At 47.3% G+C, this 25,057-nt stretch overlaps 1 protein-coding gene across 3 annotated transcripts in view; it reads right to left on the bottom strand.

Annotated features, from left to right (window-relative positions):
- Window positions 1-23,452, bottom strand: part of PPP2R2A (protein phosphatase 2 regulatory subunit Balpha) — a gene marked incomplete at both ends in the record, with an annotated part of 30,565 nt that extends 7,113 nt beyond the window's left edge. Inside the window, 2 exons of one of the 3 annotated variants that reach the window (XM_079547478.1) lie at window positions 22,750-22,824; window positions 23,413-23,452. In XM_079547478.1, the coding sequence (XP_079403604.1) occupies window positions 22,750-22,824; window positions 23,413-23,452 (115 nt within the window). Of the gene's footprint in view, window positions 1-2,279; window positions 2,407-22,749; window positions 22,825-23,412 lie in introns of those variants that run through there. The other 2 variants (XM_079547479.1, XM_079547477.1) reach the window with 2 other exon arrangements.
- Between the last annotated feature and the right edge of the window lie 1,605 nt (window positions 23,453-25,057).

The raw sequence follows: 25,057 nt of genomic DNA, 5'->3' as shown, positions 1-25,057 counted from the left end.
AGTTCAGGATTTACGCAGTTACTTCTCAGAGCTGCTTTTCTGTTAGGAAAGTAATGTAAGCATAGAAACAGATTTTCAGTACACTGCAACACCAGTGAGAACCTGTGGCAATGCCTGCATTGCTACATCTCCTCCACTCCCACCAAGGGACACAAGCAGCACCCATCGGACCGCCCAGCTGCCTTTGACGGAGCACTGCACACTTCAGAGAGCCCAGGGAAAAGCTGCCAGGTGGGGACAGCCGGAGCTGGGCACGTGAGGAACGCAAGGATGAGGGACAAACAGCCAGAGCAGGATCCAAGTTGAACACGATGACTCAAAAACCCGAATACCTCTTCTGGATGAGCAAGCTCCACATTACCACCTATTTTTACGTAGAGTGCTAAAATTAAATGGCAGATACACGTGGACAAAAGAAGTGGTACCTAACACTGAGTTCATCTGTTTGTGAAGCAGGAAGACTGAAGGGTTAAGGACAACCTTCCAGCTCAAGCACAACTTCCAGCTCTCAAACACCCCACAGTACTTTCCAATGCTAGAACCAGAACCCAGGCCACCTTTTGAACAACATCAGACTGCCGTTGCACTGCATTAAGCTACTTAAATCCAGCTTTCTGCAGGAGGTACCCCAGGCTTTTCACACGTGCAATTCAGGCTGCTGCACATCCATGCCAGTCCATGGCAGACGAGCAATGTGTCCATCTTCCCTACTGGTCAGTTTCTTCATTCCGTGTCTTAGAGTTAAAAAATCTGCTCTACAAACTGCAGGCTGCTGCTAAACATCAGCTCACAGCTCTTAAGGCAGCACATTGAGGAAGTGAAACACGTAAGATTTTCCTCTTATTTAATAACAAAATTAAACTTACATCATTCTCCAGCTGCCTTAAGCACACGGGCGGTGGCCTCTGAGGACATCAGCAACCTGCTCTTTAATAACTGCATTACACAGCAGCTCCAAGCACCCTGCGTATCTGGGAGCTGCACAACAAACAGCCCAGACAAGCAGGCCAAACCCCGCTGCAAAATCCTCCAAGGTAAAAGATGCAGAGTCAGAAGCTTGGCACGAAGCTCAGCTGTGTTTGCTAACACACAGCAGCATGCCACATCACAAAGCACCAACAGGAGCCTGTCTTCACTGCCAGTTGTGTGGCACTGCGGAAGCAGGCTGAACTTTCTCAAGAGCACTGCGTTGAGAACACAGATGTGACACAAACCTGTGTGCAGGTAAACTGAGACCCACATCACTCACAGTGTAAAACCCTGACCTGAGCGCACTTTGCTTTCTGCCTACTGCATTCATTCAATACTTGTGAACAAGAAGTGCTTTCTCATGTCTGTAGGACTTCAGACCGCACAGCACTTAAATGAAGATGTGCCATTCAGCATCTTCCTTTCACATCTGGACAGCATGCAGAAAAATGCAAACCAACCAAACTTTGACTGTACCACACAATGCAAACCTTGACAGGAGGAGACCCCAAGGGAGCCATCAATTGCATCAGGAAAAATAACTCCTCTTAATACAGAGGAGTCTACAAACAATGACCATTCTGAAAAGCATTCAGAAACAACACCACCAGTCTTCAAACTGATAATCCAGCACTTTATCATCAGATTTAAGCATGCACATGGAAAGAGAACAAAAATTATCTTTGAAATCCAGCATACACGTCTAAGAACATATTAACCAGTTCTCTTTCGATGCAACTTACCAGAAAGTTTTGTAAGGTCAAAAGCCTGAAGTTTGAAAGCCTTACAATCTATAGCAAGAACAGCCTGAAAGTTTACATGCACCTTTTGCATTTATTTTAAGATCATCCAAGCCTGAGATCAGCAAACTGCAAGTCGATGCAACTCCTGCTGTCTGTAGGCTCATGAACCTCCAGCAGCAAACTTGCAATGCTCGCATCCCCTGCCCTCCAAAAGCAGGAGTGACATGACTCCCGTGATCAGTTCTATGCAGAAGATATTTGAAAGCATGTGGACCAAACACAGTATTTAATTCAGAAAAAATGCATTCCTTTTATCAGCAATCGCAAGAGAAAAAGTAATTTTCTAAGCTCAAGATACATCTACAGAATTCTGTGTGCCTTTACTGTAAGCTTGGGCTGCTCCAAGGACACAGCAAACGTGCTAAGGAAGGAGGCAGAAGGTGCCTCACAGGAGCCCCAAGCAGGGCTCAGATGCACATTAATCCAAAGTCAGCACTGAAGAGCAAAGCGACCAACCATGCATTTTAAATCCAATAACTCACCGTTAAGACTATCGTACTGCCATACCTTGCTCAAAGACAGAGACAGACATCAAGGCACTGGTGTTGAACTGGGTGGATTTAATAGTGTTTGAGAATTGACAGGGGAAGCATTTCATCTTCCGCAGCGCACCGATTCGCCTGTGTATTTTCATCTGTATTAACACCCTCGCTGCCAGATAAAATGGATGTCAAACAGTAACTGTAACTCCCGTGGCAGTCACGTGTGGGGCTGCTTTAAGTCTTTCGATGCTGCAAGGGGCAGAGCACGAACAAATCCCCGCCTGCTCCCTGCTGCGACGCTGTTTTTGTTGCTGTCTCTAGGTGGGAGTCGTGCAAACACAGAGCGCTGCTCTCACACCATCCCCACACCAACAGCTCCAAGGGGAAACAGCCGAGGGCGCAGCAGCATCGGCGCCCTGCACCAACACCAATGGCTTTTGGAAATAGATGCGTTCCATGTTTACTGCTGATGTCACCTGAACGCCCTCCCTTCAAACACCAGACTGTCAAAGAGAAGAAACCACTGAACCCTTATCTGATAACCACATCCCACAGCTCCTCAGCACGCTATGCTACGAGACTTCCATGGAGTTACCAGCACACAGGCAGTACCCAAAGCCCAAGGGGTGCTTCTCCTCCCCCCAGGCATCCTAAGACATCTCTGACACCAGGATGAAGGATGACAATTTCAACTGCTGCAATTTCGGAATGCTACAGCACAGCTTCAAGCACATGGATGAAGACACCTCTCTAACAAGTCCAAGAAGCAGGACAGAAGTACCTTCGCTCCACAGCGCTCCTCCAAACCTGCACTGAGTTTATTGGCTTGCGTAACGTGGGACAGACAGCTCAGGGCTCATAACTGCATTGTCACATGGATGAACACAGCTCTCACTGGCCCCACTTCACACTCTCAATACCACTGCAGAGCATTAAATACTTCAAAATAATGGCTTTCATTCACATGAAAGCAAAGGAAGAATACACACAGCCCAAAGTCCATTTACTACTGCCATGGCACATACACTGCCAATAGAAAAGGCTGTGCAGTGCTGACTGAAACGCTACAAACCCCACATAGAACCACTGTGCAAGTCAATTCCTGCCTCCAAGAAGCAAACCACACTACTGCTAAACTCAACCAGCAAGCTTAAGCATGCTACAGAAGTGCAAGAAGGCTCCTGGTCCGTCACCTCGCATCACACAGCGGCAGGACAGAGTCTGCTTTCTCAGGAGTGCTCAAAGCCTGATGTTTTTCCCTGATGCAGCACCTACAAGCTGAATTCCTGCAGCTGCTTCCAAAGTTACTTTTCTTCCACACATCACCTTTATTTTTACAGCCAGCTCTAAGCTTTTTATGGATGGCATCATCTTCACTTGAAGTGTTCCAATAAAACTGTAAGTACCACGAGGCGCAGACAAGACTTCTTGTCTCAGGAGGAGCAGCTTCACGGGTTTTCCTTCAGAGATGTGGAGACAAGAACCTGAAGCTCTCCAGCTTGCCTGGAACCAAAGGAGCCTGAACAAAGTGTTTGTGGGAGAAGCAGAGAAGACATTCATCTCCAAGTTCTAGTAATGGTTAAACTAAGTGTTCACAACTCACTGTGCCAAAGGGAGCCATGCCAGAAGCCCCCAAGCAGTTCTTACCAGCAGCAGACACCTCTTGCTATGTTATTCTTGAGAAGAAAACAGCCAAAATACAAGCCTGATTTGTTCCCCAGTGGATGACAGCAATTGTGAGTTCAGAATTTTTACTCAATATTCGTTACACCAACTCTGCTATTTTGGGCAGCTCACCTTACAAGAAAACGACAGGAATGAATGCCTAGTGCTGTAACACGTGAATTCAGAGGCAGCTGCAGGACACTGTGGCTGGGTAAACAGAAGCAGATAAAGAGGCCCAAAAACTGACTAAAATAAGGCCAACATGGGACAAGAACAGAACTGAAATCCTGCACAGCATCAAAAGGTGGGAGCCAAGGCTGCCTTCATCTCAAGCCAGAAAGTCCTCCTGTTTTAAAAATGCTTTCAAGTGGGACCAACTTTGTGCCATTACCAGGGCACAGCACCCTCCAACTCTTAAGAAACGCCCCCTTTCAGAACTGTTTTGTTACCATACTTCATTCTGCTAGCAGATGTATCTGCAGCTTGAAGCACAAAGCTGCATTTGTGTCATAAAAGTCTCACAAATCTTGCTCTGCTTGCAGCCCCTTCGTGGGCCAAAGCTGAAGCAGTTCTGAAGAGCCAAAGAGAAACTGCTCAGTCTGGGTTTGAGAAGTAAAAGGTCCTTAAACTCCCAAATAACCCGACTCCAAGACCCAGCACAGGAAGGTGGGGCTGTCAGACACAATTCAGATGATTTGAAAACTGAAGCTTATGAAAGATGACCAGTTTAAATGAAAATAGGCAGAACACGTTGTTCTAAAATTGGTGAAGAAATGCACCTGACATCAGAAATGCTGCTTCTTCCCTCCGCTTTAAAGGAGAGCAATGTTTGCAATCAGCAGCTCGGTGACAGACCAAAAAACACTCTCACGCTTCAGGGCCCCTCCATGCTTTTCAATGAGGGGAGCTGAGTGCTGAATAAGAAGCACAGATTCAAAACTACGAGCAAACTTTTTTTTTTTTTTTGGCTGACGTTTTTCCACTGTTGACAAGGCAGTGAAACAGCTTCATCAATTCAAACAAGCAAAAGATGCTTTAAGCCAATGATTCGGTTTCCAGAAAGCCCATTGTGAGCCTAAAAAACAATTCTGTATAAGAATTTGTTTCCAATAATAGAATAAAAGCTATTTTATTAGTAAGAAGAGGCTATCTATTTTAATGTACCATGAACTTTTTATAAACTCTGCTTATAGAGCATGCTTGGTAGGCAAAACGTGTCACCTACTCTACAGCAGCAAGTCAATCACAGCAGCCAACAAAGAGCCTCTTTATTCCAGCAGACCTGGAAGGTCTCTGTGCAAGTTTCTGGAATCACGTTGATCTGCTGCCCCAGCAGCAAATCGGGCTGTTTACACAAGTGGAGCGACCTCCTGATGTTTCCAAGTACTGAACAAAGAATTGTAGTATTGAAATGCATTTTGCTGCTCCCTCATTGTTTATACACCTTCCCAGCGGCTCCCAGCTCTGCTCTGGGAATTTTCCACAGGAGCAACTGAAACATCCCGGCTGCAGCGCAGAGCAGAGCGCTTACAGGTTGTAATTCTGTCCTAAGGGCTAAAAAGACGCTTGCTGACCAGATGTGCAGGCCGTGCCCTCAGTTTGCCCGCCTTATGAATCGTCAATCTGTTTTTGGTCCAGCTAAACATCAACCGATCATCCCAAGGACACTTCAGAAACCACCTGGAATGGGAACGCTTCAAGAAAGCAACTTTTAGGATTACTACTAAAATCCAAGGAAGCCCAAGCAGTCTGCAACTGAGGAGGCAGAACAGGAATGGAAAAGCACAATGAGTACACAGACATCATAATATACTGAACTCAACAAACTGCAGTGTGCCCATCCTTCCCAGCTCAGCTCCAGAGATGAAGTCAGCATGCCCAAAACTGAGCAGGAGCATCCGCACAGAACTCGCACGCCTTCGGTATCTGGAAATAACTTGTGGATGGTTTGGCACTTTCCAACCAAGGGTTATTTATCATGCTTATCGAGAGCTCTAATTTATTGCCTGTTAGGCATCTGAAGCTAGACAGTAAAGTGTTAATCTCAAAGCGAATGGGAAAGCTGTGTAACAAGACCAAAGAGACTGACAATGCATGGATTTGCAGAGGTCTCCCAACGCACCTACACACACCAGGAAAAGCAGAGAACCAAATGAGCACTGTTTAGTACTGACAGTATGAAAGAAAACACCCCCTGCATTCCAGCCTCATCCCTAATTTATGTGTGCAGGGGGGAAGGGAGCCCCAGGATTCTGTAAGTTACCATGACCAGTTTTACTATTGACTGCATTTCCCTTTTCTCCATTCACTTTTAGGAGTCATTCTCCACACTCATCCCATCTCTCAGAAGTGACCAGGCAACAAAAGCAAAGGCAGCCAGGGGAAGGCATTCCAACTGCCCAAAGCACTTCTCAGGAGTCACCCCACACTGCTTTTTAAAAGATCTTCTCCTTGCTAGGAGAGGGCATTAAAAATATACCATTTCTTGAGAAACACAGGGATGGGATGGAAATATATGCAAGAGAGAAGGAAAGAAAGGGGCTGTCTTTTGTGGCAGTGCCATGAAGCAATGCAAGGGGCAGCTGGTTACGTGGTCCCTCCTAAGTACCAGCCTGCAATACTGCTGCACACAAAGAACACACAAAGCACCCAAACGCAGAGGGGAGGGGAGTTCCTATGATCCCCAGCTAGCTTTGTGCTGGAGCTGGCCCTACCAGAGTCATACACAAACATGCAGAAGCCAGAGATGCAGTTCAAGCAACCCAGTTGGTTTTGTTGGCCTCTGAAAGTCTGGGAAACGTACGCGCAGGGAAAACGTTCAGAGTATTCTCCAACCCCACAGAGAACTGCTCGTCCTCCAGGCCACTGTGCTACAAACAACAAGCACATCACTAAAAAGCTGCTTTCACAATTTCTCCATTTCTTCTCCTCTTTCCAACCATGCCAAACTTTGAAGGAAGAAAAATAAAGCAGTCTACGTAACAGACAAGTCCCAGTTAATTACAAGTTCAACTTCGGATTTGCAAGCCTGACCGATTTACTCACTGTTATCACATACCTTACCTTTAACTTTCTACCCAGTTCCCTAAACCAAAGGCTGGACCCCTCCTCATTGAGCAATAGGAACTTGAACCTTGCTGGCACTGGTTTGATGTATGGCTAATAGTTCTCCGATAGTTTCACTAAGCTCAACAACCAGAGAGAAAAACAACCCCAGTCCATCTGCTCTGCACAAAGGCAGCTGCTCCTGTCTGCAAAGCAATTGCAGTGACATTAAAATTGCAGAAAACAGAACTGAAATAGAATTAAATCTCAAGTTCTTTTACAGAAGTACTACCTGTGAAATGGAACGATAGCTGAACATACAGGTGAAGCGTTTTAGCGAGGTAACAGCAGAAACAGAACAATCCCTTCCTACCAGCACACAGCGCCTTCCATCCGGGAAGCCATCTCCTCAAGCTCCCCGATTGCCGCTTTCAAACCAACCCTGTTTGAAGGCACTTCACAGAAAGCCCACCAGCGGTCCACACAACAACTGAAGCTGAGCAGGGAGCAGCACCCTGAGCGCTTCATTACTTCGTGTCACCAACACCGCTGTGCCTCACTGGGCTGCTGCTGTTTGTGGCTCAGCACTGCCAAGCTCCCACAGCCCCACTCAGTGCAGGTTCCCCCAGCATTTAGCACCCGTTTCCTTTACATCCCACCTCCAGACGAGGCAAGGGCCCAACCAACAGGCCTGCTGCGACTTCCACAGGTCACAACACACACCATAGAAAGGCATTACCATCACCTCACACTTTTTTTGAATGACCTGCCACACATCTCAGTTACACCAGGCAGCTTTTTGCTCAACCACCTGAACTTCATTTGCTGGAGGCAAGAGGGAGAAGAGGAACAACCCCACCTCCAGAGGGCACAGCCGGCTTTGCAAAACATCACTGAGCTCACAACCAACAGTCAACTGCATTTCTGTCCATCTGTACAGCGAGTTCACACTTCCAGCGACAGCTCCCTAGAAGTGACAAGTTGGTAATGCTGAGACAGAAAGGAAACGTGTTTAAACCTCAGCCCACCAGCTTCCTCCCTGACTATAGAGGGAAATTCAATGTCTCCAGCACACACAGCTCCAGGGCCCCTGTGGTGGCACAGGGAAAACAGGACGAAGTCAGAGCAGCCCTGAGAACAGGTGGGATGGATGTGCAACAGCTCAGTGCTTGTCACTGAAAATGACAAAGTTAAATGTTTCATCTCTGTGAAATGAGTTAAAGCATTCACAGATCAGTACAAGCTTTGGGAAAGAATTTTTAAGCCTTAAATTGATTTAAAAGTTGATCACTATGGGCCTGGTGAAGCATCCGCTGTACCACAATTACTGCAACCACTGGACTGCATCTGACCACAGGGGTTTTATTCCTGCTCACTGAGTCTGCAACTGTGTTCTGTAATCCCCTTTATGCACACAGCAGTCACTGTACATTTAGAGAGGAAAAAAGCTAGAGGTGAGCAACTGAGAAGAATCTGAACAGCTGTCCTGAAGCCGTTCCATCTAATTAAAGCACTAAATAGAGTTTGGGGGCTGTTTCTATTTTTTTTTTTTTTATTTTTTTTTTAAAAACCCAAATTAGTTTATTAATAAGAACTTCAGAAATTACTGTGAAAATCTTCTAGTAAACTCATAACAGCGGACAGAAGAATGTTCTCTCAACAGAAACAAATGCAAAGCTGTTTGGTTTCCAGGTAGAAACCCATTAACCCTCATCACCCTGATTAATTGCTTTCTATTTTTAAACCTTGAGAAAGGACATTTCTGCAGCTCCCTTCAGAACACAGGCACATCCCACCTTCCCAGAGGTGGAGCAGCACAGTGACCACAGCAGCACCTTCAGCTGTCGAGGCGCTGCACAGCAGCACAGCTTCCAGGAGCCCAGCCTTCCTGCAGCAGCCGAACGCCGAGCACCAGGGACCACCGAGCTGCAGCCAGAGCACACAGCCATGCATTCACCACACATCGGCCCCGAGGCAAACACAACAAAAACACCCGCTGTCACGGCGGCACAGGCTTCAGCACCGCATAGTGAACAGGCAGGGTCAGACTGCTCCAGCAATGTGAAAACAGAAACTGTGGAGCGAAGGGAGCGCTGGGGGCTGTTTTCAAGTCCTCTGGTGGCTGCCTCACCTCTGCTCTGAGAACGTTCTCTGCACACACCTGAGCCGATCTACCCTGTGATCCACCCTGAAACTGCAGGGAAAGGAAACCTTTCCAGAGCCCTGCACATAAAGAGGAAAGAGGCTCTGAGCATTACCCAGCTGTTACAAAACGGAGAAGCTATTGGGTCAAAACAGAGCCGTTCTTCAATTCAATCAGCTAGACCAGCATGGCAATACCACAAACTCAGTAAAAATGGGCTGCTTAATGCCTAACAGGAATTTCCTACAGTCTCCAAAGGCATCTTCTGTCCTGCAGCTTCAAATACTGTTGCTGGGGATCTTTACAACACTCTTGGAAAGCCTCGTGAGCCTCAAGGCAGTCTAAGAGCTTTGCAAAAGGCCTCAAAGTCCACAACTGAAGAAGGAGCCTGCTCAGGAAGACAGCCGAGACAGTCCCCTCCTCGTGCTGTTTGGTTTTTCCCTTAAACAACATCCTAAAGAATCCACTCAAGCGAGACTCTATGTTAATTTATGAGCTCAGCAAACATATTTAGAAAGACCATCATACACACACATGCAAAATTTTACTTGGAAAAAAGCTAGAGCACTCACTCCTAATCTGCATGCTTCCCCAAACTCCAGTATTCCTTAAAATATGCCAGGAAGTGCCTATTTGCTTTTCCTATTCACACTAATTCAGGTCTATTGTTGGCTGAAACAAAGGTCTTTCAACCCGCATCACCCGTTCCCAGGACATTTGACACCGGTTTATTAATATCATAAACAGAAGAGCCACAAGTGGCAGAAATCCAGGCCCACTCCTGGTACCCGTCTTAAATAACCTCAGAAAGGCGGGTGAATAAATCCCACCGCTGGTGGAGCTGCAATATTTGTTCACAATTAGGAACAAGCAGTTAAAGGTCACGGTTTCTCCTCGGCCCATTCTGCACAACACTGCAGAACACGTTCCCAAGAAACTGCTCAGCTCTGCCCACCAGCAGCACCGCCTGCCTTCCAACAAAAAAGTAACCAATGGCAAAAACCAACATTTCAGCATTTTTAAATACCAGCCAGCTGCTCGACGTGAATGCTGCTGTGGGGCTGCCTTCCAAGTCACAAAACCCGGCTGCTGAGAGCTTCCAGCCTGTGAAATTTGCATCTGCTTGGAGGTAAAAAAGGGGAAGAGCCAACGGGGCCTCCTGCTGGGACAGCACAACCCCTCCCACTGAAGGGCTGGGACGACCAGGATGATCAAACAACAGTTGCTCATCTGAGTAACATCACTTCCAGAGGCTGTGCGCCCCTACACTGAGTTGCTCTCTAATACCATCAGAAGGAATGCTTGGATGTGAGAAAAAAAGAACAGAACAGTGCATCATCTCTGCTTCATATGTAACACCTGTATTTGAAGAAAATCTGAGCGCAATGCAACTGGAAAGCTTTTTCCTTCTGAAAGTATCTATTAAATACGATGCCACCTAACATTTTGGATTTATGGCTCTGGGACGTAGCATCTCCCAGCATACAACAGTCACACCTCACCCGGAGGAATTAACTGCCCCTGTTAAATGCAGATAAAGCAATCCCAAACAGCACAGAACTCTGACAGCATTACTGACACGATAAATGATAGCGGCTGCCATTACAGCAGCGTCCCCCACACACAGAACAGTCTGCAGCAGCCCAGAACGCTCACATAACCAAGCCTTGACCGGTTTACACACACCAAAAACAAGAGCAATAAGCACGTGCTCCTTGGTGCTGCAGCACAGCACTCAAAAGTCTTTTTTAACCCTAAGTGAAATCTGAGCTACAATGCAAGCCCAGTAGAACACGAAGCTCCTGGTTTGCTGGAAGGGAGGAGCTGGCAGTGCTGCTGTTCTCTGCGCCTACGGTGCATCCCTACCACCGAGGAAGAATCTAAAACACTCCTGAAAATGGAGTGATGACTAAGTGGCACAGGAGTACAGGGCCTCCTCCATTTTGAACCTTCTTGCTCCATGTATTCAGTGTCGCAGCTCTGCACCTTTCCAGCACACACGGGTCCTTTAAAGAAGGTAACTGGACCAAGCAGTAACAAACACAGCCCACGCCGGTTACACTGCCAGTACTGAAACCCTATTTAGCTAACAAAATGTACACAGATTTATGAGATGCTTTCCTGGAAGATGATGACAGAAGGGTTAAGCTATATTTGTATCATGCAGAATTTACAGTTTCTTGTCCTTTATACAACTACAGGCAGATCAGGCATTAGTTAATTACAAGGGAATGAAATCAACCCAAGCAGCAATGATCCTTGTGCAGCTCTGCTGGAAAACCCGCAGCCCCGGAGCTCAGCTATGCATGCAGCTCCTTCAGGATGGATCCTGCTCCAACCAGCACTCCGCAGTTCTCATGTAGAACAACACTGACGTTCACATTATACCTAATATCAGGATTCCCCAAAATCTTTTAAAAGAATTAGTGTTACTGAAGCTTTATTTTTACTGAGATAAAGATAACATGCTGGCTCTGTAGCCCTTTCCAAGAACAGGCTAATTACTTCTTGTGGCAGAAGTGTTTTACTGTATTGCCAAGCTGTTTTATTTATACTTTCTCCTTCTTTGGGAACTGTTCTCAACATGCCTGGGAGGAACAAAGAATGTTCTCGAAACATCTTACACTCAGAAATACCATCTAGGTCCTAAAAAAGACAGACGTGTCAGCAGCTAAGCTGCTCTTCCCATTAAGTTATGCCCACTCCACAGCACCAAGCCCCCCCTCCTATGGGTACCCAGGCTACTTCCCATCCAAGACCAGGGTGCAACCCCCACGTGCAAGTTTGACACCAAGCACGATTTTGAACATTATGAAAAAACATCATTCAAGAATACAGGAGGCGATGCTTCAAGCACACGTTTCCCAGGCTGTTCACTGCCCCTGGATGAAGGCTTTTTACTAAACACCCATCAGCAGTAACATGGGAAGCTGGAAGCTTCACATTAAAGGCGGCACTAACGAGCTCCCAAGGCCTTCCCAGTCTCTCTATGGTTCCACCCTCACTCTGTGCTGACAGCCGATAAACAGGTTTGATACACAGGACTGAGCGTAAGGCTGCACAGCACAGATTGCACAAGGGCCGAACTCGCATTCAAGCTCTTTGACTCCTTTTAAATGAGGTTCTCTGCTTGTTAAAATATTCAGTAGCAACAGGCCTAGAGGGACAGCAGCCCTGGGAACCAGGTGAATCACTGAAGTGTTTACTCACCTCTCCAAGCTCAGACGGCTTAGAAGCTTCTCCTCAACACAATAAGACATCTTACTCAAGACAGCTCGCACCAATTAGAACAGAACACGCCTGCACCAAAACGGCCCCTCCATCACTTATCCAAGGGTGCATTCACTGAGATGGCACTGGAAAACCTGCACTACAAAGGGAGCTACGTATGAATTCACATCACCAAATGCCCATTCAGTACAAAATGTTAAAAGGATGCTTTTATTTGGATGGCTGCTCTTTAAAAGAATCAATTGTTTCTACTTCATGCTGTATTTACTTACTACATGGTGTTTGCTTGTATATATATATATATATATATATATATATATATATATATATATATATATATATATATATATATATATATTTTTTTTTTTTTTTTTTTTTTTTTTTTTTTAATTAAAATACCAATATAGCTTCCACACTACTGAGAAAAACACACCTCTTTCTGCCTGCATTTGTGCATTTTATCACCTTTTTCTTCCTTTACTTGAATCAGGTGATGGAGGAGCCCTTGAATTCACAGATCACAGAACTGTAGAATGCCGTGGGTTGCAAAGGCCCACAGTGCTCATCAGATCCAACCCCTGCTGTGTGCAGGTCACCTACCAGCAGCCCAGGCTGCCCAGAGCCACATCCAGCCTGGCCTCCAATGCCTGCAGGGATGGGGCAGCCACAGCCTCCTTGGGCAACCTGGGCCAGTGCCTCACCACCCTCTGGGGGAAAAACTTCCTCCTAAAATCCAACCTCAACCTCCCCTGTCTCAGTTTAAAACCATTCCCCCTTGTCCTATCACCATCCACCCACCCCCCCTCCTGTTTATACGCTCCCTTCAAGTACTGGAAGGCCACCATGAGGTCTCCCCAGAGCCTCCTCTTCTGTAAGCTAAACAATCCCAGTTCCCTCAACCTTTCCTCATAGGAGAGGTGCTTCCAGCCCCCTGAGCATCTCGGCGGCCCTCCTATGGACTTGTTCCAAGAGCTCCATGCCCTTCCTGTACTGTTCTGAGCTCCTGCTCACAGTCCCACACCTCAGCCCATGGAGGCATTCATTCCTCACCTCCATCACAGCACCCGCACCGCAGCACCAGCCACTATCAAAGGCCAAGCAGCCCTCTGAAGACTTACTTCAGGTATTTTCAGGAGCTTGTTTGTGTTCCGAAGTATTGCAGAGCTATTTATGGAAAAAGTCTGCTGGAATCACAGCCAGAATTTCAATAGGCTGCACAGCACAGAAAAGCCAGTAGCTCATTCTGTTTGCAAATAATATATTTGGAAGTAACACGCTGCACCATTGTTCTGCTTGGATGTAACAGAAGCCTCTGGGCAATGCCCTCCTTGATTTGTCACTGAGAATGCCAGCTAAGAGCATGGGAGCATCTTGACTTTCTTTTTTCTGAAGCCATTACAAACACACACAGCAAGTTAGCAGGACGTTAGGAAAATATCAGGATTTGACTGCCTTTTAGAATGAGCAAATGGAACTCTGCAGTCTGGTTGGCATTTCTGTTCAGCAGAAAGCAATTCCTGGAAGCTATCCTGCTGTTTCGCACTCTTCCCATACATTCTTTGACCAGAGCTTTTATTTCAGGGAAAAAAGCCAAGGCCAAGAATTCCTATGGCTCTTCATCTTCAAGTACTGCATTGTAGAACGTGAGAAAGCTTTGCCTATCAGACACATCTGCTGCCTCCTGCTAAGGAAGGAAAATAAAAATAAGAAAAGCACTCTCCCTCCTCTGCATTCAGGTAAGAGGCACAGCATGCAGGTATTGCAGGCAGTGCTGAGGAGCTCACAGGTGCTGCTGGTGTTTGCAGCTGAGACGAACACAATTCTGACTATTAAGAGATTGTGGAATAGGAACTTCTGATTGCTTCACTCACTACGGACAACTTCTGCAGGTGATACAAAATGGAACAGATGCATCTTAACACCTCTGTAAGGCAGGTCTTCATGCCACAGAATAAAGGACCCTACAAATCTGAACAAAACACTGACCGAATTCTTAAGGAAGTTACTTTACATCTCACCTCCTCTAGCTATAGATTAGGATCCTTTCTCTGATCTCAGAGAAGTTCTACAACAACTATAAAACCAAGGTTTGGAGCAATTAGTTACATGACCACCCCGCACAGATCTCCAAGTTTCAGAAGCCCATCTGGACAACAGGCAAACCAGTCTTACAGATAAAGAACACAAAGCACCGAGGGCTGAAATGATTTACTGCCCTGAATCCTGACTCATATGATTGCCTTTCATCGCCTTACTTTTCACTCTCTCTTATCCCCTCAGGACAATTAAACATAAATTTTAAACTTGGTTTAAAAAACAACAACAACAACAACAACACAACCATGCAGTTATTCAAGAAATTTAAGCCCAGAGATACACTGTTTCAAAAGAACAGGAATTGCACGGCACCAAACAGCTTCCACTTTAGTAAGGCTTCTCCAACAAGAATCCCAGCACAAAGGTTACATGACAGAGGAGGGCTGTGCACATGATCTTCCCTGCTGACTTCTTCATAGTGACAGCAGCCAGCAAGGAGGGCAGGTGAAGCCAGAAGTGCTCCTACGCGGGCTGTGCTCCTCTGTGCCATCATTTTTTCCCCCCATCACCATCGCCACGCTTAATCCTCACACAGGAACATTGAGTAACAGCACAGAGGTGACCTCAGAGCACAGTCACAGACGACAATTTAGATCAGAGATTTTCAGGAACAGCAGAGGGATGAGGATGTTACACAAGCAAGCAGGTGAGGGACTCCCAGGTTTGGGATGAGCTTCCTCATGTCAAGCTCCAGGGAGCCGGCAACGACCCCATGCAGTGCTCTGGTACTGAAATGCTGCCTGTTTGCCAGTGACAAAACTGCTGGGCGACGTGCAGCACACGCCCTGCTCCAGTAACAGCACCAGTTAACCCTTCCCAAAGGGGCTGCTGTAGAATGAAGACATTACCATCAGAAATGCATGCTTCAGCCAATGCCTCCAGAAGCAGCTGCCACCTCTACACAGCCAGCCTGGAGGGCAGCATTCAGGCTGCGCTGTGCCTAACTTCTCATCCCATGCCCAGGCCACATTTCAGTACAAATGAGCTTAACAGTAATTACTGAAAGATTTTTTTCAGTTCTTTCAATGTTTCTAAGTGACCCCATACAAGATGCACTACAGACACTGTCTGATAATTTCAGTTTCAAAAGGAGGAGGTCCAGCAACTCTCGGAAGGGTCTGTCAGAATCAGACATTTAGAGTTCAACATTAAAAAAATATTTTAATAGACTGATTTTGTCTGAACATACACAGCCCTATTTCCCAAACTCGTCAAACCACGCAGCATTAACTGTGTGCCTGGACAGCACGCAACTCCCAGAGCTCCAATGCAAGGCACTACCACCAAAAACACAAGGAGAAGCATCCAAACAAAATGCATTCTGCATACCTGGGAAACCAACCTTTCTTACAGCACAACTCTTAAATCCTCTCTTCCTGACCCTGATTTTTTTTCCTCCACAATTAGATGCAAGCCTATCTGCCAGAGGGGTTAACACATGACCCCAATAGGCTGGGCTCCTTAATGGTGCTATCACTTGTGGATTGCTGGGAGGAAAATACATTTTTCCAAAGGATGTCTGACCACATTAATAATTTCTCCTCCAGTGCTTACCAAAAGCACGACAAGTTGGAAGAAAAAAAGCTCACAGCTACTTTTATTTCTGTATCCAAATCACAGCCACACACAGAAACCTCCCGGAGTTGCCTTCAGTAACGTTATCAACCTGTACTAACAACACCTCCCTGATGCCTTGGTTGCTCTCTATACTACAAATATGGTCAGTCTTTATGGTGCTGTGGATTATAAAACAAAGAAAGGTCTGGAAAATATCCTTGTCTGGAAAATACCCTTAAAGCAGTAGAGAATTAAGTGTGTGTGTATATATATATATATATATATAAAAATAAGTATACATACATACACATATATACACACACACACATATATATATACACACACATACACACACACATATATATATATATACACACATACACACACATATATATATATATACACACACATACACACACATATATGTATATGGATGTTATAGAAATGAAACAGCTTCAAGAGCAGCATTTCCTAAGGAACACGTGGAACGAGTCCGGTGCCATCACTAAGTGATGTTATTTTCTGGGGTTGAAACAGGACATCGCAGGTTTAATTGCACACAGCAGCCTCGTTCTACAGCATCTAAATAATACATTAATTTAGATGAAGGAAAAACTCCAAACAAGGGATCAGTTTTTCAAATCATATTAAGAGCGATAAGACACAGCAAGAGATTATCATTCGTTAGATTATCTCAAGTGCTTTACTGTAAAGCAATCAGTAAGTAATCCAGCTCCCAATTAACTGCTATTCTTTTCTACGAGAAACTAAACCATACTGATAACAAGAAAACAACCAAACAACAAAGCTAATGACAATGCCAAACAAGTCCAGAATGGCTTCTCTTTTCACACACTGCTCGTGTGGATGCTGGGGGAAGAAAATCTGTCCTATGCACACTAGTTCTGCTGCAGATCAGCACTGCTGACATCCCAGTGATGGATGGCATTGAGCACAGCATCGCTGGGCGTGCTCTCACACGTGCGACTGGAAAAATCAAGGGCTGTCACAGTGCAATGCAGCTTGAGCACCAGTGTGTTCCTCCGTCCACACCAGGCAGTTCTGCACTCCCAGCCCCCCAGGCACATCTTCATCTCCCTCTCTTTGCACTCTCAGTGTCTGCACACCCACACATCCACGGAAGTTTCAGCTACCATTTAGTTCAGACTGAACTAAAATCCAGCCTGAGATCACCACCACAGCAGTGGTAGCTGATATATTTATTGCTGGCCTTCCAACAGCACAAAGCACATCTCAAACAGCAGAGTTCCAAGTCCCTTCTGCTCATTTAGATTACCATTTGCAACAGCACAGCACTTGGAGATCAGCGTCTTGTACTGACTGTACTTAAAGTCCTACAGGAGACTGACTCGGTTCCAGAGTTCCTCCTCTTCCTCGAGCTGCTTGATCTCTTCGCTCCATGCTGTCACAAGCACACAGCATTGAGAACCAGATCAGGGTTCAGTTCAGCTGAGAAAGAATCCAGTCAAAAGCACAGTTTTAAGCATTTTTCAGCTGGATCAGCTTCCCAGGCGAGTTCATTGTGCAGTTACATGAATGCTGGTGCCAGCAAAGTGGGAAGGAGTGCCTCTTTAAGCAGAAATGCTGCCAAACATGTAGCCATGGCCTAAATAGGCAAGTCAGAAGACAGCAGGAGAAAAAGAAAGGCAAACAGCACAGCTAGGAACACCCAGCTCTTAACTCTTACATCAGCACTGCATCTGCCAGAAGCTCTCCTGATTTTAGGTCTCCCCTGCACACGTTTTGTGAAGCCCACTGTGAGGATAGAAGTAACCAAAAGAGAACCTGGAGGAAGCACCTTTAAAATTCAAAGCCACAGAGCTGTAATCCTGCAGGGCTTCTCCAGACAGCAGAGCTGCGTTCCTTCATATGGCTGCTGTCTGATCATTAACTGCTATATTAACGACACAGAAATAAACTAAAAATCAGACGGGAAAAGGAGCATTAAGTGCAAAAGATCCCAAGAACAGCAGAATGCCACAGAAAGAAATAGCACAACACCGGTCAGCATGACTGCCAAGACATTTCAAGCTGCCATTTAAACCTGTTTGCAGTCCTCGCTCTTCTGAACTAAAGCTACTTTATGGGCACAGTCAACTTAACCCCAGAAGTTAAGCTCCTCACTATAACTGCACCCCAATTTTGGGAGAGAAAGAACTCCTCCTCCCCTCCTACTGCATCAGCGCCTACTGCAGAACAGCCCAACCACTGCTTCCACAACAATGCCACTGTGTTTCTTCTGAGTGCTGCCCACAAGCCCAGCTGGGTAGGAGCCCTCCTTCCCCATGATCCCAGCAGCATCCCTCTATCCAGAGTCAGTTAGCAGCCAAGCCAACAGAACAGGATGTGCCACAGCCGCACAGAGGAGGTTCTGCAGCTCTAACCCCATAACCCTACTAACAGATGCGACTTGACCAGGAGAAAGTTTTCTGATAAGCCAGGAGAAGATAACAAACTTCACAAGGTGGTAAACTGCTCTTTACAGCAGTTCCCGTTCCTGACTTCAGTCTTCCTCACTGTTAATGGCAGCTATTTTGGTGTACTGAAGGCAAACCACCAGCACTGCTGAAGCACAGCTGCTCTGCAATTTGAAGTCAGCCAAAAATAAACACAAAACTACAACTGAAAGTTGTAACATACCTAGATCAAACAGAGAAAGCACTCCCAAACAAGAGAATTGTCAAGCCTTGTTCTTATCTCTGACCACATGCAATTTGTTCAGGGACAGAAATGTCAGGGACTTCATCTGTTCATCATGTCACCAACTGCAACAGCCTATAGCACCATAAAGAAACACAAATAAGCGACAGACCAGCAAAGAAGCACGGACCAGCATCAGAGCAGCAGCACCCAGGCACCGAGGAGTTAAACAACTTGTCAGAGACGATGGGTAATCACTCAGGGCCAAAGCTTAGGACTTAAGTTCCTGGCTTCCAGCCTTGGATGGAGACTATCAGACTTTTACGTATCTTTGGATTACACTTGAAAGAACATTTAGATAGAGCAGCTTGACTCTTTTCCCTCTGCCAAGTAATTAAACAAATTTGACTTAATTTGTTCTGAAGTATGAACTCATTCCATTAAGCCAGCATCCAGTTTTCAGGCAGTCTAGACTTACAGTTCCTAAGTTGTTTCCAAGCAGAGCTGCCACCATGCTGTATCTTGGAGAACTTAACAGAAGAACAAAAACAAACCATGCAACAAAGAAACAGAAGAAAATCTCTCGCCCTTTTCAGCAGCCATTCCCACAAAGGAAGCTTCTAAGAAAATACGGTTATGTCTCCTTTCGAGCACTTCTGGACAGTTAAGTCTTACCTGCAGTGAAACAGGATGGCACCGAGGGGACAACACTCAGGAATTACAGCTTATTGAACACCCTGACCACCGAACTTACAGTCTCTGCTTTCACCACCACCAGAGTTCTGCCTGATCTCGTGTCCCGGCTCTGGATCCCCCAGAGCTGACAGAACAAGATGAGCACATCTGCAGCAGGACTGAGCTCCAGCAAGACAAAGGTAAAGTAGAGAAGTGAGGAAGGCTTCTGTGGAGCAACGGATTTGCTGTTTGAGAAGCAGAGACAGCAGGAGCTGTGATCCCCCTGCCCTGACACAATGGACAGCCACACGACAAAAAAGGCAGCCTTACTCCATCAGCTAGAATTAAACACCCAAAAACGTAATGAAGCTGACGCTCAGATTTCAAACTCAGAACCCAATTTCCGCATCTAACCTCAATGTGACAGAGCCAGGCCAAACCTTACGGCCAAAGAGAAGCTCCATACACACTGAGAGGCTCTTCTCCACTGCTCCTCATGGAACCAAGCCCCTTCCAGTCGTAAAGTCTTTGCCAAAGCAGAGTGGCACAGAAAGGCCCTCAACAATCACCGCCATCTTCACTCCTCAGGCTTTAGTAACAGCTTCCCCCTCCTTTTCCTTCCATCCCTCAAAGAAACACTGTCACATCCACCCACCACACTGCACCTAGAAAGCCAAAAAATTAAGAACTGTCTCATATGACAGTTTGTGCTTCAGCCATCAAACCCACCAACACCGACCCAGAAGGAGCCAAAGCACCTGAAGAGCTGCAGGTGCTCCTACTGCTGAAGATGAGGAGCTCACACCTCACCCAGACGTGCTGGAAGCTGCATACCAGCATTCTCCACAAACTTTACTGGTTTGCTATTATTATCGTATTGTCACTGCTCTCCCTTGGCTTATTTATAGCCAACATTTCAGGGAGACTATCGGGTTAAACGTTACTGCTCGCTGCAATTAAGCCGATGCAGTTTTACTGATGGACACTCCCTGGCTTACGTTAACTTTTCTATTTAAATATCCCAACATTCTATTAAGAACAGGAAGAAAACAGACAGTGAAACTCCTTCCATTTCAGTTTTGTTTTTCCCCCTTCACTTTCTGTGAGTGAAGTTTCAGTATTCCACAAAAGTCAGCTTTCTAAATTTGAGTTCCAATGCCATTCCTTAAACCAGAAACCCACACCCTGGCACTGCCCTCACCCATAGGGGCGAGCAGAGCCACACTCATTAGCTTGCAGACCACAGCAGTTAAAGGACCATTGAAGTTTCAGACAGCACCATTTTCTTAAGGTTTGGCTGTGGAGCCTGCCACAAGAAAGCAGACAGGGGAGGGAAAAAGGTCAGAGCAGGCTCAGAGCCACTGACAACTTGTCTGCTGGTATTCTGAAGGAGGACCAGAAGCATGCAAAACTGCTGCTCTAATTCTACAAGAACTACACAAGGCTCCATCTTGTTCAAGTGAGTCTAACTTAAAGCCAGAAATGTAACTTAGAAAAAGAAAAGGTTTAAGTTTTAGCTTGATGCACTATTAACTTTTACAGCAGCATTATGGGGAAACATTACAAAGCTCAGCAGGAACCCCAAGGATTGCATGGAAGGTAAAACTGCATTACAGTTACGACAGCCGGTTCCCAATGAATTCCAGCAAGCATCCTGAGACCCAGACACCCAGAAGAGCTCAGAACTTCAGCTCCACAGATTACAACCAACTATAACTCCAACTCCAAGATCCTGTCCCAGGGTCAGATGCAGACACACACATCAGACGTCCAGCAGTGCAGTGAAGCTCTGGGGTCTGCACTGTAAGCTGGCAATGACACCGAACTCTTCCCTGGATCACAGAACCACAAACCTATATATTCCATACTCCAAAAAACATTCTGGAGAGCATCAGGACTGGCTTGCCAGCACTGAAGGCAGCTAAGCTCGTTCCCTTGCAGCAGAGGCTGCCCTGACCTCCACCTGGGCTCACAGCTCAGCTCACCCGCCAGGAAGCAGAAAGCTTTGCAGTCACCTCTCATGGTGCAAAGTACGAAGCCCTGCAGCAGCAAGGGAGCCAAGGACAAGCTGCTTCCTGACTCCTGCCTTCCCACATCCCTGTAAAAGCCACTACTGTAGCTCATTACTATTACATGCAGTCAGAGTGTCTGTTTAATGAAGAATTATTTGCAAGCATCTGCCACACAACCATCACTCTTTCAGTATTTGCACCTTGAGGATTTAGCTTGATATGCAATAAAAATAAAGGTTAGAGAATTTAAACTCGATCAGAGGAAAAACTTACTGCTTTTAACAGTAGTTCACAGCTCGTGCCTCTAAAGATACTTTTTCAAAAACTCTTAAATTAAGCTTTAAAATAAACTTGCAGTTTTCCTGCTTCCAAAGGCCATCCTTCAGCTCACAAAGTGACAGCAGCCTTTTAAAGCACCTTGTCTGCCACATGCTGTAGCTAATAAATAAAATCAGACTCTTATTTTCTGCCTTTTAAAATTCATCTGAATCACACAGAATGGAGAAATAAAGGGAACTGCAGCTACTGCCCTGCTAAACCCAACATTCATCTCACTTGTCAGCAAGTCAAAGCACTGGGGATCATTAAAGAAAAGTTACAAACTGCATAATTGACAAGGCCAACTGCCTGCAAAGAAACAAAAAACACCTCCTGATCTTACAGGTGGTATCATGCAAACTTGTGGCCAAATGCACTGAGAAGTCCAGAACTTTCCCAAAGCAGAGAGGAATGCAGAAGCATTGCCCACAGCAGGAGCAGCCGAGCAGGACGCAGCAAGTGGGACTCCTCCAAGGATGCCCGACCAGGTAACAGCAAGCACATCTCGTGCAGCCACTATCAGAAGCAGCCATCTTGGTAAGAGATGACACTTGTCACTGCCAAGGTGTATTTACGCAGTTTCCATGTTGTTTCTAACACAGACCCCCCCCCCCCCCCCCCCCCCGTCAGCTTCGAGGTAAGCAAGCACACAAAATATTCTGATTTCATCCTCCTCTGGTTCATAGAAGCTGGGGAGACCGGGAAAAGTCACTCCATCTTTATCAAATACCTGGATCTTCAAAGAATACCAACATTAATTAATTGCTACACCACCTCCCTGTGGAACGCAAGCATCACGTGCCCCACTTTGCAGATCAGGAACAGCAGAAAGCAAAAGCTGAGTGATGGGGAATCTAACAGTTTGGGAAAACAGCTACAGTGAGCACTTCAGAAGGCTGAATGGAGTCCTTCAAAGCACGAGGAGAACCCTGCTGGTGTGCTCTGATCCTGACTAGAGGGCTCTGAACACACACAAATGTCCATCTGCTGTACCCAAATTGCATATGATTGAGATTGGAAAGATTAAGATCTGAAGAGCAGCTATAGGAAGCTGGGGGGGAAAAAAAGATACTCTGAAAGATTGCTCTTACCTTCTGCTACATCATCATCCACAGCGCCTTTCACCTGAGAAAAACACCACTGAATGTCATTTCCTCCTCCGGCTCCTGAAAAACACAATACAAAAATGAGACCCCCCAGCGCAGCAGGAGCCGCCAACCAAAGCTTTCAGACAACACTGCTCACACCCACTTCCTCAGCAGCGGGGCTGGCACGGCCGCCCCTCCCCACCTTTTCCCTTTACAGATATTGTTTTCGTCCCCAGCAGTTCGCTGGCATCCAAAGCAGATTTAGAGGGAAAGAGCAGAGGCAGAAGTGGACGGGAGCAGCTCGCAGGGCTTCACACCGCTGGCACCAAACCCACAGCGGGCACTCAGCACCAGCATCCTATTTCAGAGAGCTGCTTCCTACTTTAGAAATCAGAGCCCTCTCCCAGCACACACAAAACTTGGTTGGTAAGCAGCAGAAAAGCTCTGAGTTCTCAGAACATTTCAATCGACACAAACCAAGCATGCCAATCATTCCCTCCCCTTCCAAAAGCCCCGAGCTGAACTTACATGCTGAAGGCTAAAGAAAATAATTCTACCACAAGTTTAGCTCTCTTAGCAGCAGTAATGAAAGCAATTATCAGCTTAAAAAAAAGCAGCAAACCCCAGCAGAAACACAAAGCAGCAATGCGAGGTAATGAGCTCTACTACCATAGAACACGGATCGGAGAGAAAACTTCAGGAACATCCCTGCCCCGGTGGGAGGCGGCGACTCATTTGAACCCTGAACCAAAACACGCACAAAAACCACCACCCATTTCTTTTGCACTGCATTCTGAGCAAATCACCGCCGGGCTGAGGACACACAGGAAGGGGCTGACATGGGCCTGCCCTGCTGCCTCACCATTTGTGTTTGCTTTTTTTTTTTTTTTTTTTTTTTTTTTGGCAAGCCAATGTCAAAATGGAACTTTTCCTCAACGCAATTCAAGCAGCCTGAGCAACAGATGGCATTTACACGTTAATCCAGAGGGCTGCAACCGCTCCTGGCACAACAAAGAATGCAGAAGGGATTTCACCCCTCTCCTATATCCATCCGATGGGTTAAAAAAAGAGCAAAAGAGGTGGGAATCCGGAGCTCAAAGCTGTCCTTCCAAAGGCAACCCAGCGCTTCAGCGACGCTGAATGCAATCGGTGGGTGCTTGCTGCTCGCTCTGCTTTCCTTCCTGAAGGATTACAGTGAAGCAAAGCACGCAGCCGGTGAAGGCTACAGCAGCACTCAGCTATGCCAGAGATGCCAAAACGCCTTTAGCAGCAACGGGGCTGCACCCACATCCCCCCAACCCCGCACAACCCGCTCTCCTCCTCCTCCTCCTCTCCAACCTCCTCCTCCGTCATTCCACGCTGCCATGGTGCCTGCTGCTAAGAGGTGACGGCTTGTAAGAGAAATCAATCACTGCCCTCTTCGCACGATGGCGAAACGCTGCCTTTCGCACGGCTACCTCGAACCGTGGCATTTTCTCCCTTTATTTTTAATAAAACAAAAAGAGGAGGGCGGAGCGTGGGAGAGCGGCGGAGGGAGGAAGAGGCGAAGCACAAACCGGCACGGCCGCCCTCGCTCTGCTGGAAGGGCGATGCAACCTGCAGGAGAAGGAACGCGTTTCCAAACGCAACTGCCAGGAAAAGTGAGGAGGAAGAGATCCCTCATCGCACGCAGCTCCGGGATGCGAAACGGGGAGCGAGCAGAGAAGCGATGAGAAGGGACGCCCCGAAAGCCCGCGTTCCCGTATTACAGCCCGTCACTGGCAGAGCTGCGCCCGCAGCCCCAGCGCCAAGCGGCCGGGAGGGCGGCGGGCAGAGCGCCCAACTTCCCCGCCGCTCCCTCGTGCCATTTTCAGCAGGCCGGCAGGAAGGGACGCGGGGCCGGCCGGGCAACCGTCGACCCGGGGGCGGCTCCGCTGTCGCGGCCCGACCACCGCCGCCTCCCCCCCCCCCCACCCGGCCGGCCGCAGCCCCACCCGCGCCCCCCGCCCCGCGGCAGCCGCCCCTTCCCCTTACCTGCCATGTTGGGCTCGCGAGAGCGGCCGCGGCGGGTCGGGCGGGCTCGGCGCTACGCGGCGGTGCCGGCGGTGCCGCGCTCGGGGCGGCCGCGGGGGGCGGATGGCGGCGGATGGCGGCGGGGGTGCGGCCGGCTCCGCTCCTGGGGCTGCCCCCGCTCCGCGCCTCGCTCCGGCCCCCCCCCGGCAGCTCCACTTTCAAAATGGCGCCGGGCGAGCTGGGGGTGACGTCACTCGGAGGGGGGGCAGCGGGGCGGGGGGGGCGGGGCGGCGCGGCCCTGCGCGGCTTCCGTAGCGTT

This window comes from Tetrao urogallus, assembly GCF_951394365.1.
Source record: "Tetrao urogallus genome assembly, chromosome: 27".
Taxonomy (NCBI): domain Eukaryota; kingdom Metazoa; phylum Chordata; class Aves; order Galliformes; family Phasianidae; genus Tetrao; species Tetrao urogallus.
This window is presented reverse-complemented; position numbering and strand designations above follow the sequence as displayed.